Source organism: Maniola jurtina, chromosome 13, assembly GCF_905333055.1.
Source record: "Maniola jurtina chromosome 13, ilManJurt1.1, whole genome shotgun sequence".
Taxonomy (NCBI): Eukaryota; Metazoa; Arthropoda; class Insecta; order Lepidoptera; family Nymphalidae; genus Maniola; species Maniola jurtina.
Window position 1 is genome coordinate 6501320 of NC_060041.1, and position 14420 is coordinate 6515739.

At 34.1% G+C, this 14420-nt stretch overlaps 1 protein-coding gene across 5 annotated transcripts in view; it reads left to right on the forward strand.

Moving 5' to 3' along the window:
- Positions 1 to 14420, forward strand: part of LOC123871443 (calcium release-activated calcium channel protein 1-like) — a 62158-nt gene that overhangs the window by 42687 nt on the left and 5051 nt on the right. For 3 of the 5 annotated variants that reach the window (XM_045915265.1, XM_045915264.1, XM_045915266.1), the window contains one exon: positions 12938 to 13179. In XM_045915265.1, coding sequence (XP_045771221.1) covers positions 12938 to 13179 — 242 coding nt within the window. The remainder of the gene's footprint in view (positions 1 to 12937; positions 13180 to 14420) is intronic. The other 2 variants (XM_045915267.1, XM_045915268.1) reach the window with 1 other exon arrangement.

Genomic DNA, 14420 nt, shown 5'->3' on the forward strand with positions numbered 1-14420 from the left:
AAAATGATTGCGTTCATATCATTACAGAATTACCAAACAGTGAACTATCTAAAAAAAATTGGTTTGGACAACCATCATCAAACAATAAAATAAAGTTTGATAAGTTTAATAAAAAGTTAAGAATACCATTTGTAATATATGCTGATTTCGAAGCGTTTTTAAAACCAATAAATTCATGCTCAAACGATCCCTCTAAACCTTTTACTGAGAATATTCAGAAACACGAAGTGTATAGTTTCGGATATTATATTAAATGTTCATACGATGATAGCCTTTCAAAATATGAAACATACAGCGGTCCAGATTGCACTAAAGTATTCATGGAACGACTCTATGAGGACATAAAACTAATATGCAGAAAAAATAGTTTTCAAAAACGCCCAAACCCTCTAACAAAAGATGATGAAATAACTATTGCAAATTCTCATAACTGTCACATATGCGAATCAAGACTTAATGGAGAATCCATTCTGGACTTTGACTGGCACACTGGAAATCTAAGAGGTGTAGCACATGAATCATGTGTGGAAAAATATCGCGCTCCCCGTCATATTCCTGTAATTTTACATAATCTTAGTAATTATGACGCACATTTCATTGTTCATTCATTAAATTTTACGGAAGGTGAAATCGAAGTAATACCTCAAAATAAAGAAAGATATATTTCGTTTTCAAAAATATTAAATGTTAATAACCAACAGATAAGTTTGAGATTCATAGATTCTTTCAAATTTTTGCCGTGCAGTCTTGATCAATTAGCAAAAAATCTCAATGACGATCAATTTAGATCGTTAAAAAGAAACTTTCCTCATAATGATGACTTTAGTCGTTTAAGAAGAAAAGGTATTTATCCGTATGAATACATGACTTCCATTGAATGTTTAAAATCATCATCACTCCCATCTCAACCTCAATTTTACAATTCGCTGTCTAATTCCCATGTTTCCGATGATGACTATAATCATGCAAAAGATATTTGGAGTCATTTTTCTTGTCAAAACATGTTAGATTATTCGAATCTGTATTTGCAAACGGATGTTTTGTTATTAACGGATATATATGAAAATTTTCGTGATATTTGCATCAAAACATATGGATTAGATCCAGCTCATTATTACACAGCTCCAGGTTTAAGTTGGGATGCCATGCTTAAATATACTCAAATTGAGCTAGAGTTATTGACCGACTATGATAAAATAGCTTTTATTAAAACTGGGATCAGAGGAGGCATATCTCAATGTAGCAATCGTTATGCAAAAGCAAATAATCAATTTATGGAAGATTATGATAAGGAAAAACCCAAATCGTATCTAACATATCTAGACGCTAATAATCTTTATGGTTGGGCCATGTCCCAGTATCTTCCAACAGGTGGGTTTGAATGGGTAAACACTGAAACAAACTTTAAAGTATCAGACACATCGGATATTGGCTTTATTCTTGAAGTCGATTTGGAGTATCCTAATGAACTTCATGATTTGCATTCCGACTTACCTTTATGCCCTGAAAATCTTCGTATCGGGAATTCTAAAGATATCAAGTTAGTACCCAATCTTAATAATAAAACGAAATATAAAATTCATTATAGAAATCTAAAACAATGTCTTAGTATGGGTATAAAGTTAACTAAAATTCATAGAATATTAAAATTTAACCAAAGTCCTTGGTTACAAACATATATAGATTTAAATACGAATATGCGAACTTTGGCTACTTCAGATTTTGAGAAAGATTTTTATAAATTAATGAACAATTCCGTTTTCGGCAAGACTATGGAAAATATCGAAAAGAGAGTCAATGTTAAAATGTTAACGCATTGGGAAAATCGTGGTAAAGTCTTAGGGGCACAAGACTTAATTGCTAAACCTGAATTCCATAGCTTAGCCGTTTTCAACGATAACTTGGTGGCAATACAGTTGCGCAGAACCAAATTAACTTATAACAAACCAATTTATTTGGGTTTTTGTATTTTAGACATTTCTAAAACTTTAATGTATGAATTCCATTATAATTATATGATAAAAAAATTTAACAAGAATATTAAGTTATTGTATACAGATACAGATAGTTTAATTTATCAAATTTTTACAGACAATTTTTATGAAGATATAAAATGTGATCTAATTAATTATTTTGATACATCCGATTATCCACAAGATAATATTTACGGCTATCCAAAAATAAATAAAAAAAAGTTAGGATTCTTTAAAGATGAAAATAATGGGAAAATTTTAAGAGAATTCGTAGGATTAAGATCAAAAATGTATGCACTGGATGTGGACCATAAAACTTTTGCAAAAGCAAAAGGAGTAAATAAAAGTGTCACAAAAAATATGACCATGGAAAATTACAGATCGTGTCTACTTGATAAAAAAATTCAGTATTGTAATATGCTAAGATTTCGATCCATCAAACATGCAATTTTCACACAAAACATTAATAAAACTTGTCTGTCGTATAATGACACCAAGCGGTATATTTTACAAAATGATATTGACACATTAGCTTGGGGTCATTATAAAATTAGTAATAATGAGGTATTTTAAGAAATGTAGTGTAAGGAATTTTTAATGTAATTTGATGTGTCTTTAATTTATTTATTTTTTACTTGTAAATATTTTAAGGAATTTTTATTGTAATTTGATGTGTCTTTTATTTTATTTTTTTACTTGTAAATACTATATAGTTTTAAGAAATTAATTTTAACTTTCGTCTTTATATGTATTTTATTACAACTTTCCTCTAGTTCATTTTTGTAAATAGATTTAAAAAAAAAATAATGTTTAATGTGATTTATTTCTTTTTGATTTTTATTTTGTTTCATAGAACTTTTATTCCATTGTATATAATGTATATTAAGTAAAATAAAATGTTATACTGTCACTGAAATGTCTCAGTCTTTTTTTAAACCTTTCAAGTAACACACGTTACAATGTTGTGTTTTATTCATCCATTTACTGCAATCGTAGCTGGTCCAAGTGGTTGTGGAAAATCAAATTTTGTTACAAATTTCATAAAATATGTGAAAGAAATTTGCAGTAGAGACTTTGCTGAAATTACTTGGTGTTATGATGAAATGCAACCACTATATAATTTATCAAATGTTAACTATCATCAAGGAATTCCTGATCTTACAATGTTTGATGGCAAAGATGCTCACCTTGTTATAATTGATGATCTTATGAGAGAATCTGATGGTCGTATTGTAGATATTTTCACTAAAGGTAGTCATCACAGAAACTTAAGTGTTTTTTATATTACTCAAAATTTATTTCATCAGGGAAAAGGACAAAGAGATATATCTTTGAATTCAAGTTACATTATTTATTTTAAAAATCCTCGTGATAAAACACAAATACGATACCTATCAAGACAAGTGTCACCAGAAAATTCAAAATTCATTGAGGATGCCTATAAGGATGCGACAAAAGAAGCACATGGATATTTGATGATTGATCTGAAACAAGACACAAATGACATGTGTCGAATTAAGACAAAAATATTTCCCTCTGATGAATGTTGCGTCGTATATATCCCACCAAAAGATTATAAATATTTAAAGAATCATCAAATTCCTATCATTTACAAATAATGCATCGAAGCCTAAAGACACATAAAGAGCTGCTACAAGCGTTGCATACACTTAAACCTAAATATCAAAAAGCATTATTAAAATCCTGTGAAGAAGAAGAGATAAATTGCATTTGTGAGTGCATTCACAACGTATTACAAGGTAAAGTTCCACTAGAAGATAGACGAAAGAAAAAGTTAAAAAAATTTAAAAGTATACTTCGCACTTTGGTTCGCAAGGGAAAAAATAAACTAAGAAAAAAGATATTGATTCAAAAAGGAGGAGCATTTTTACCTTTAATTTTGGGTTCTATTTTGAGTGGATTAGTATCATCTATAGTTTAAAATGGAAAATGCTAAAAAAATGTTGCTTGTTGAGCCTAGTTTCATAGAAAAACTAAAGCAGCATACCAATACTGAAAATCCTATGTCCCGATTAGATGCAGAAATGCAAAAGATTTTAAATAGTAATATCGAAGATCGGAAAAAATGTATTTTATATCTACAAATTCTACAAAGATACCTACATTTTACCGAAGGAGAACGACAACCTATCGAGTTGCCAATCATTACTGACAATATAAATGAAACTAAGAGTTATAAAAATAACAACATGGAAAATAAAGACTTAGTATCGTTCGAGTCACCAACAGCTGAAGTGAAGGAAAATAAAAATTCGAATGAACATAGTCAACCACGTTACTCAACAACTCAAATACTAAGTCTTATACCAAAATCATATTTGAAAAAAGGTGAGCTGTTATTAAACTTGATTTCTTTGAGTAAAAATACAATTTATTGGGATGATGATGATGGTACAGTGATAATTAATAATGAAAAAGTCCCTGGAAGTAATATTGTTGATCTAATTAATGATTCGTTGAGACCACTAAAAAAAAGTGATCCAATAGGTTGGGAAAAGTTTGCCAAGGCATTACATGCAATCAAAGTACCATTGACTTACATCGGAAATTCTAAGAGGTCGGATTTTATTCATCAACTTCAGATGAAATCACTCGAAGGGAACTCTACATCTGATGAAAGAACTTTAAATACTCCACAAGGTAGTGGTGATAAATATATTAAAAAAATTAGGAAGAAAATTGATTGGGAAAAATGGACCCCATATTAGAAATTAATAATATATATTATAATCCAAAACACCCAGCTGGGTTTAGTAGCATTGATAAATTATCAAAGACCATGAAAGGTAAAATGAGTAAAACGGATGTAAAGAAATGGTTACAATCACAAGAAACCTATACTCTTCATAAACCTGTTCACAGAAAGTTTTCTCGAAACAAATACATATTATCAAATCTCAATGAATTATGGCAGGCTGATCTTAGTGATATGAGAACTTATTCGAAATATAATGATGGTTTTAACTATATATTGTGTGTTATTGATGTCTTTAGTAAATATGCTTATGCTAGGTCGATGAAAAAGAAAAACTCTAAAACAATAATCGAATGTTTTGAAAGTATATTTAATGAATCTAATGCGACTCCTACACACATACAATCGGATAAAGGAACTGAGTTTGTTTCTAAAGATGTTAAAAAGTATTTTAAAAGCAAAAATATAAATTATTACACTACAAATAATCCTGATATAAAAGCAAGTATTGTAGAAAGGTTTCAAAGAACTCTGAAATCTAAAATGTGGCGCTATTTTACATACAAAAATACATATAAATACATAGATATTTTACAAGACTTGGTATATTCGTATAACCATAGTTTTCATTCTAGTATTAAGATGTGTCCTTGTGATGTTAGTTCTAACAATATAATGACTGTTTGGAGAAATTTATATGATAGGAAAGCAACTAACAAACCATCATCACAAAATTCACTACCTACATTTCATGTTGGTGATAATGTTAGAATTTCAAAATATAAACACATTTTTCAAAAAGGTTATGAATCTAACTGGAGTGATGAAATATTTGTTATATCTTCAATAATAGATAGATCCCCACATGTAGTTTACACATTGAAAGATTTACAAAACGAACCTATAGTTGGAACTTTTTATGAAAAAGAATTACAAAAAGTATTTTATGACCCCTCCTCAAATTATAAAATAGATAAAATCATTAGTTCTCGATACTCCGGCAACAGAAAAGAAGTGTTAGTGAAGTGGAAAGGTTATCCTGATAAATTTAACAGTTGGGTTTTAGAGTCTAATTTAAATCAAATATGATAAAGGAAAACTTTTATTTGACTTTACTTAGTAATAGTTCAATGGAATACTTCCCGGAAAACAAAACAACTATGTTTTCAACGAAGTTACCAAAATCCCTTATATTAGAAGGTGAATGGTTTGTTGGAGTTGTAGAAATTCAATATCCTTGTACGGTATTTACTGTTCAAGAACATGAAAATGTTATTAACACATCTAAATGGGTTTTGATGCCTGATGATGACACACATTCATTAGTGCACTATAAAGGACGGATTCCGGCCATGAACTATGATAGCATTCAACATGTTATAGAAACTTTAAATAGATATACTTTTGAAGAAATAGTATTTCATTATGATGAAATAACCAAACACGTATCAGTATCAATTTTGGATAACTCAATTGACACACTTAAGTTGTCAACCAAATTATGTTTACAACTTGGATTTGAACCAAACAAAAATCTTGCAGTAAATAAAATTGGGAGCTATCCTTCTAATTTAAAATTAGGGTTGCCATCTCAATTGTTTGTTTATTGTGATATAATAGAACCGCAAATTGTGGGGGATGTAATGGCTCCTCTTCTCAGAATTGTACCTTTAGATACGGCAACATATGTATATGGAGCAAATAAAATGCATATTTTCTCACCACCTCACTATTTACCTGTTATGCGGCGGGAGTTTGATACTATTGAAATAGATATAAGGTCAAGCACAGGCAATAAAATCCCATTCCAGTTTGGAACTGTGTGTATTAAACTTCACTTTAGAAAATTATAATGGATCCTTATCAAAAGATAACTTGTCCTTACGAGCAATATTATTCACATCAGGCTGGGTCAGGTATTGGAGTAATTTATAAAGGTGTACCATATCAACGTGGTCATGGTATTGGGAGTTTTCTTGGAGGATTGTTTAGGTCTATTTTACCACTACTCTCTAGTGGTGCTCGAGCTGTAGGAAAAGAAGCATTAAATGCAGGTGTTGGTCTTCTATCGGATATGGTTAGCGCACGACCTTTGGAAGATTCTATCAAAACTCGTCTTAAGGAAGCTAGTTCAAACTTAAAAAGGAAAGTTCATGACAAGATAGACAGAATTAATATGTCTGGCTCAGGATATATAACTAAAAGAAAACGACAATCTTCATTCATTCAACCGCTGACAGCTAAAGTGAAAGCTATTAAAAAATCAAGGCTCAGTCAAAATAAAATAAAAGATATATTTTCTAATTAATTATGTCTTTTTTACATAATCATTCATGTGAGTGTATTAAATCAGAGTTAGATTTGTTTGCTTTGCCATCAACGCAAACAAGTATAGAAAATGGATTATGGATTCATTACAAACCCATTTCATCCCTTGCTGATGATGGACCGATAGAATTTCAAATACCTGGAACGAGCGAAGACTACATAGATTTGTCTCATACGTTGATCCATTTAAAAGCTAAGATAATGAATCAAGACTTATCAAAACTTAGTTCATCTGCAGTTGTAGCTCCAATTAACAATTGGTTACATTCAGTCTTCAGTCAGCTGGATGTATACTTGAATCAAAAACTCATTTCACCTCCAAACAATACATACGCTTACCGTGCTTACATTGAGACATTATTAAACTATGCGCCAGCAGCAAAAGAATCTCACCTGACTTGCGGTCTTTGGTATGAAGATACTGCGGGGAATATGGATTCAGTAGATGAAAAAAATACAGGTTTTACTAAAAGACAGAGTCTTGCAGCCGAAAGTAAAGAAATAGAAATGATTGGACACTTACATGGTGATATATTCAACCAGGAAAAATTTTTGATTAATGGTGTTGAGATGTGTGTTAAATTAATTCGCTCAAGGGAAACTTTCAGTCTTATGGCTTCTTCAAATGATTTAAAACTTAAAGTGTGTATCACGGATGCAACCCTCATAGTTCGACGCGCGCGGATCAATCCGACTGTATTACTTGCACATCAAAAAGTTTTAGCATCTACTACTGCAAAATATCCAATAACTCGAGCGGAAGTTAAAGTTTTAACAATTCCTTCAGGGGTTCAGGGTAAAACACTCGATAATATTTTTCTTGGTCAAGTTCCTAAAAGATGTATTGTCGGATTTGTTAACAACGCAGCATTTAATGGAACTCTTACGAAAAATCCATTCAACTTTGAAAATTATCATATGAATACATTTAGTTTATATATTGATGGCCAACAAATACCTTCAAAAGCTTTGCAACCATCATTCGATGATAATACTTTCAGTTCAGCCTATCATACGTTATTCTCAGGCACGGGAATCCATTTTTTAAATGAAGGGAACGGAATATCTAGGGAACAATATGCAAAAGGCTATTGTCTCTTAGCATTCGATTTAACTCCTGATTTATCAGCTCACTCTAGTCATTGGAATCTTATAAAGCACGGTAGTGTGAGGCTAGAAGTTCGCTTTGATTCAGCTATTCCTGAAACAATAAACTGCATCGTATATGCAGAGTTTGACAATGTTATTGAAATTGATAAAAATCGTAATGTAAGCGTGGACTATAGCAGCTAAGAAACCTAATTTCTGTAAATAGATTAAGTTATAATTTGTACCTACATTATTATTAAGGTTTGTAATAAAACACTGATACAAGAAATATTTTTTGTTTTTATTTAAGTTATGGACCATTATTTTTAATAAGACTATGCTGTGATAGCCTAGTGGTTAAGACGTCCACCTTCTAATCGGAGGTCGGGGTTCAATTCCAGGCACGCACCTCTAACTTTTCGAAGTCTTGTGCGTTTCAAGTACTTAATTAAATAACACTGTTTTAATGGTGAAGGAAAACATCATGAGGGAACCTGCATGCTTGAGAGTTCTCCATAGTGTTCTTAAAGGTGTGCGAAGTCTGCCAATCCACACTCAGCCAGCGTGGTAGACTATGGCCAAAAAACCCTTCTCACGAGGAGACCCGTGCTCTGTAGTGAGCCGGCGATGGGTTGATCATGATGATGATGATGATTTATAATATATCTGAAATAACATGGTCTTACGTCCCATTCATGTATGATCCTCGGCAGCGATAAGATCAGTAGTATTGAAGTAATATGAATACAATAGGGATAAAGACATATTTAAGAAGAATCCACCCAAGTCTGCAAGACAATGTGTATGCCGCAAACCGGTTACCGATTTATGTTGAAACACCCGCCTATTTAATAAGCAATCTAGACCCCGATTATAAACCAGGATCGCATTGGATAGCCATATATATAGATACAAATGGTGTTGGACAATATTTTGATTCATTTGGACGAGCACCACCAAAATATCATAAGCAGTTCTTGGAAAGAAACACAAGAATATGGCAATTCAATACAAGGCGGATACAGAATGATTACACATCAGTTTGTGGAGAATATTGTATAATGTATTTGTATTTCATGTTTACGGGTTACTATACAAGTTCAGATTTTTTAGATTTATTCAATGGAAATACAGTAGAGAATGATATATTTTTATGTGAGTTATTTAAATCAATATTTGAAGGCTAATAAAGAGTAGTTATGATTCATGCGTTTCCTTTAAAACCCATAGAATGAAGCAACGAGCCAGCGAACAATAGAGCGTCATTAGTAGGTGATAAAGCAATTAGATAACGAAGTAGGGATTAGTTTTTCGAAAAGCTAACTTTGCAACCGTTAGAGATACGACGTCGGGAGTGAGCGCAATCGATTCAGCGTACCCCAAAACCTTTTTTTTTTTTTTTTTAGGTTTCGATCTTGACCGAGGCATGGAGGGGGCTGAGGCAGCGAGCCATGGGAGGGGGCCAGGGCCTGGGGCAGAACCGGCGAATCCCTTACTACTCCCGCAATGTAATGTATAGCATGCTAAACTCGGGTTTACCTTCTGCGACGCGGCATTGACTTCTAGTGACCTATTTACGGAACGTTCGTTGACCTCTAGAGCGTCAATCAGATGTTTTATTTGCAATATTTTGTGAACTTTAAAAAAATACGGGATTTAAAAAAAATCGTAGTTTTTTTAGTAACATTCACGACCACTTTTTAATTAAAAAAATTAAGTTTTGTTTAGCACCCAGAAGCTTCCGAAGGAGGTCCTAAAAGGTTTTGAATGAAGCGAGACTATTCAGGCCGAGTTCAGCAGAGGGGTGAGAGGTGGCGGGCGAAGCGCCAAAATACGCAATTCCGCGATTCAATCGCTTATTTTTAACCGACTTCAAAAAAGGAGGAGGTTCTAAATTCATCGGAATCTTTTTTTCATTAAATGTCATTAACTAGATTAAGTTTAGAAATCTACTATTTTACGTAAATTTCCATACTTTAACGTATACCTATTGAGCCTGATAATCTCAACATTATTTCGTTAATGCTGGCATTAACGATTTCCGTTCTCTACCACGGATCCTATTTTTAAAAAAAACTTGCCTAGGTATTTCCAAAAAAAAAAGTTCATAAAATCCGTTAAAAGTTTACAAAAAACAAATCAAAACAACTTTAAAAACACGTAGGTGTATAATTACACCAATGATAATAATTACACCTACCTGTACAGTATTACCCACTATTACCTATATTAAATGTCTTTGCTAACACCGCAACATGTGAGTTCGACTGCCAAAATTTTTCTAGCTATTGTTCAACATCATGTTCAACATAATAACTAACTTCCGCAGTTATACTTACGTCAACAAATTATACAGAATATAATTTTCACAAATTGTCACCAAATAAATCCAACTCATGGAATTAGGAAGTATTTACACTAGGTTCTAGTTCTTAAGTTTTTTTTGGTCCAACTTAAATGGTGAAAACATTGCTATAGGTAGATGTGAGGGATTTACATTCATCACGACAGAAATCGTCAGTGTGTCCACTCATCACACATCAAGTTTTAAAATAATCAGAAATTTTGAAACGGGGGAACATTTTCTTAAATAATGAGACAAGCGTGTGCGTTCTTAGTAGATTTCAGAGGATTTCATAATTGGCTGATCATATTATGATGTGATGTGTGTAGCCGGGTAGGTATATTCACTATGTGGTTATTATCTTTCCCTAGGAGATAACAAGCCTTATAGTTAGGTGCAAATTTTAAAATTGACCACGGGGGAAACTTCCTATTTTCGGACAAACAGACTTAGGTATGATTTTAAAAAGATCTATTCTGACTATGCTCGTGTGTAGTGCAAAAAATTACAATATAACATATTATAAGTAGGTTTTTTAATGATAGTAAAATGATTGTGACAAATACCATTCAGCGCAGCCAGCCATGACAAGAGCGTATAATGGAAGACAGTAATTTCGCTGATTGCTAAAACTACTACAGCTTTGCTATTGAAATTGGTAATCATTTCATCTTTTTCTTTTAATATTTGAGGTTTTATTCTGAACAGCTTTTCACTTAGTTAATTTTAGCGTCCTAAAACTTTTTGCACATATTGTGAGGCTCCGGGTTAGTAGATCTCAATACTAAGTAGTTTGTTTTTGTAAAAAAAAGAATTCCAAAACTGCTGTTCGACATTTTTCGCGCTCTTGATTTGGGAACAAATCATAGCGCATTTCACGAATTGTGTGTTAAATCACATATGCTGGGCCCTGTGGCTGGGCCAAACCGCAAGCATTTGAATTTTTACCCGACTGCGGCAAAGCCAAAAGGAAGGGTTATGATTTTATTGCTAACAGATTCAGCTTTTCACTGTAATCGCGAAGCAAAGGGGTTTCCCGGTCTCCCTCCTTTTTTAACCCCCGACCCAAAAAGTGGGGCGTTATAAGTTTGACGTGTGTATCTGTGTATCTCTGTGGCATCGTAGCTCATAAACGAATGAACCGATTTTAATTTAGGTTTTTTGTTTGAAAGGTGGCTTGATCGAGAGTGTTCTTAGCTATAATCTAAGAAAATCGGTTCAGCCGTTTAAAATTTATCAGCTCTTTTCTAGTTTTCTTATAGAGGTTTTTGTGTCGGGGGTTTTTTAAATTTTGAGTTATTTCTACTGTCATCAATAAGAATTGACTTTGAACGTACATATCGTTCAAAGTCAATCATAACGTTCATCATAATATGTACCCACTAACTACTACGTAAAAAGTATAAAAAAAATACTATCAGCTGCTACGATCTATCAAGTGTATAAAGTGCTTAACATTAAGTACCTACTTAAGTTTTTTTTCTAATCATGATGTCATGAAAAATGCTCTTGCCTTTTCATAGATTTTATATGGCAGTAGGTATCTAATTCAAGTTTATGATGTGGTTTCTTGGTTCACTTTTGTAAGGTGCCTAGTAGCCGCCTATTGTTCTTAACCTGCAGTAGGTTTGCTACGAACGGATAGACCTTGGATGATTTGACTATGGACCTTCTTCATTATTATTTCGATCAAATTTTTCGTGGTAGGTTCTAATAAAAACTGGCCATCCAAGCATAATATTAATTAGGTATACCTACCAAGGTCAAAAATATTGTCATCACTCATCAGCTATCGCCGCGCCGTCTCACTACTGAGAAAGGATCTCCTCTCAGCGTGAGAAATGTTTGGCCATAGTCCATCACGCTGTTCAAGTGTAGAGTGGCAGACTTCACACACTTTTGAGAACATTATGGAGAACTCTCAGGCATGCAGGTTTCCTCACGATGTTTTCCTTCACCAAGTGGTATTTAATTGCTTAAAACGCACCTAGGTAATTCCGAAAAGTTAGAAGTGCGTGCCTGAGATCGAACCCCCGACCCCCCCGAATAGGGGCCCAACGTCTACTACTATGCTAGTACCGCCTAAAATAGTTATGTACTAAAATAATTTTCTCCTAATATCTTTATAAGCTACCTACTAGTAGGCATACACACCTTCATCCTTAGAACATCACTATACCCATATTATAAATGCGAAAGTGTGTCTGTGTGTGTGCAATGGAGCAACACATCAATTTAATTTTTGCACGGGTATAATTAGAGCCCTGAAGATTGACATATTTTCATTTCATTCCAGTCCATAAGCCTGGTATGCGTCCACTGCTGGACATAGGCCTTTCTAAGAGCACGCCATCAAACACGGTCCTCCGTCTTCCTCATTCACCCGTTCTCCGAGACCTTCTTCAGGTCATCGCTCCAGCGGACTGGAGGTCGTCCCACACTGCGCTTACCGATTGATATATAGATTAGATATTTTATTTGTTCCAGATATCTGAAGCCAGCTACGTAACAAGCGTGGAAGAGGCGAGCCAGATCGACCAATGCACGCAAACACCACCCAGCGGGAAGGCGCGCCCGCGATCTCTGCAGAGGTACAACACAAGCGACCACATCTACGACAGACCCAGGCCGTACAGACAGAAGGAGTACAGGCCCAAGAGCGTGGGCTTGTGCGATTCGTACCCGTGTTTAGGGAAACCACCGAGCTATGACAGCGGAAGCCAAGCAAAGTGAGCAGTTACCTGTTGTACTTTAACCAGCCTGCAATCTGCATGCCATATAACTAACTCGTACAGAACCATACATACCAATATAACCTACAGATTTCTCCCGCCTCTCTCTATAGGTGTCCTTTATGAACTTTGCCGTGCTATAGGTACATTCTTGCATACCTAACTTAAGTACCTGATTTCAATCCAAAGCACGTTGCAACTTTTTACTTCAAGAATACTGAATAATATGCTTAAAGTATAGTTTACACGGAGCCAACACTGGCTGCCAATAAGACTGGCAGCCAGTGCTGGCTCGGTATTGGCCTTGTGTAAACAGTTTTTCAAGCCAAGCCAGCGCTGGCTGCCAACGCTGGCGAGAATAGAGCGACCGTCTATTTTTCTAGCCAGTGACCTCCGCCCGCATACCCTTCGACCCCCGCGCCAGCGTTGCGGACCCGTGTAGACGAGTCTCGCCAGTCACTGGCGAACGTCCGTACGGTGTGTGTTCTTTGTTGTTTTTCCAAACGTGTGCACACCAGAAGAAAAAATCCGTGAACGATTGGCCGCGTCTAAACAACAAGGGCCAGGCCAACGCTGGCTTGTCTGCAGACTGGCGCCAGCATTACTGGCTTCGTGTAAACTCTACTTAATGTATTCAGTATAAAAATTACATTAGTTAGGTGGATACACAGTAGGTACACAATAGTTCGCGAACCCTCCAAGTCAAATCTTAACCATGTGTACCTAAGCCTAATGTGTAATATCCTCAGAATTTCTTTACATCTTCATTCATGTCCAACATTTTACTTTCGCTTCTAGGAAGATGTAATAAATAGGTACATTGTTCAAATAAATAATACACTGTACAATAGGTACAAAAACAAGTAAAGTAGGTACAAATATGCGTATCTCTGAGTGACATGATAAATGCTATGCAAAGTGTACCATACTTTGCAAGTATTTGCCTTAAAACATTTGTACATTCGCGTCCCAGTACTCATTACAGCAATTAAGATAACAAAGACATCATTTAACAACAAGATCTCATCTTGAGAAGTTTGAACTCAAAATATAAGTATCTAAATGTTGAACAAGTTCTAAAAGTGTCACCACAATTTTAACGGAAGTATTTAGGTACAAAATTATGCCAGTAATGATATGAACGATAGCATCTATTTTCCCTATTTAAATGTGTTTAGAAGACCCACAATCATATAAATAGTGTCATTATTAAAGCCTTAACAACAAAATATATAACA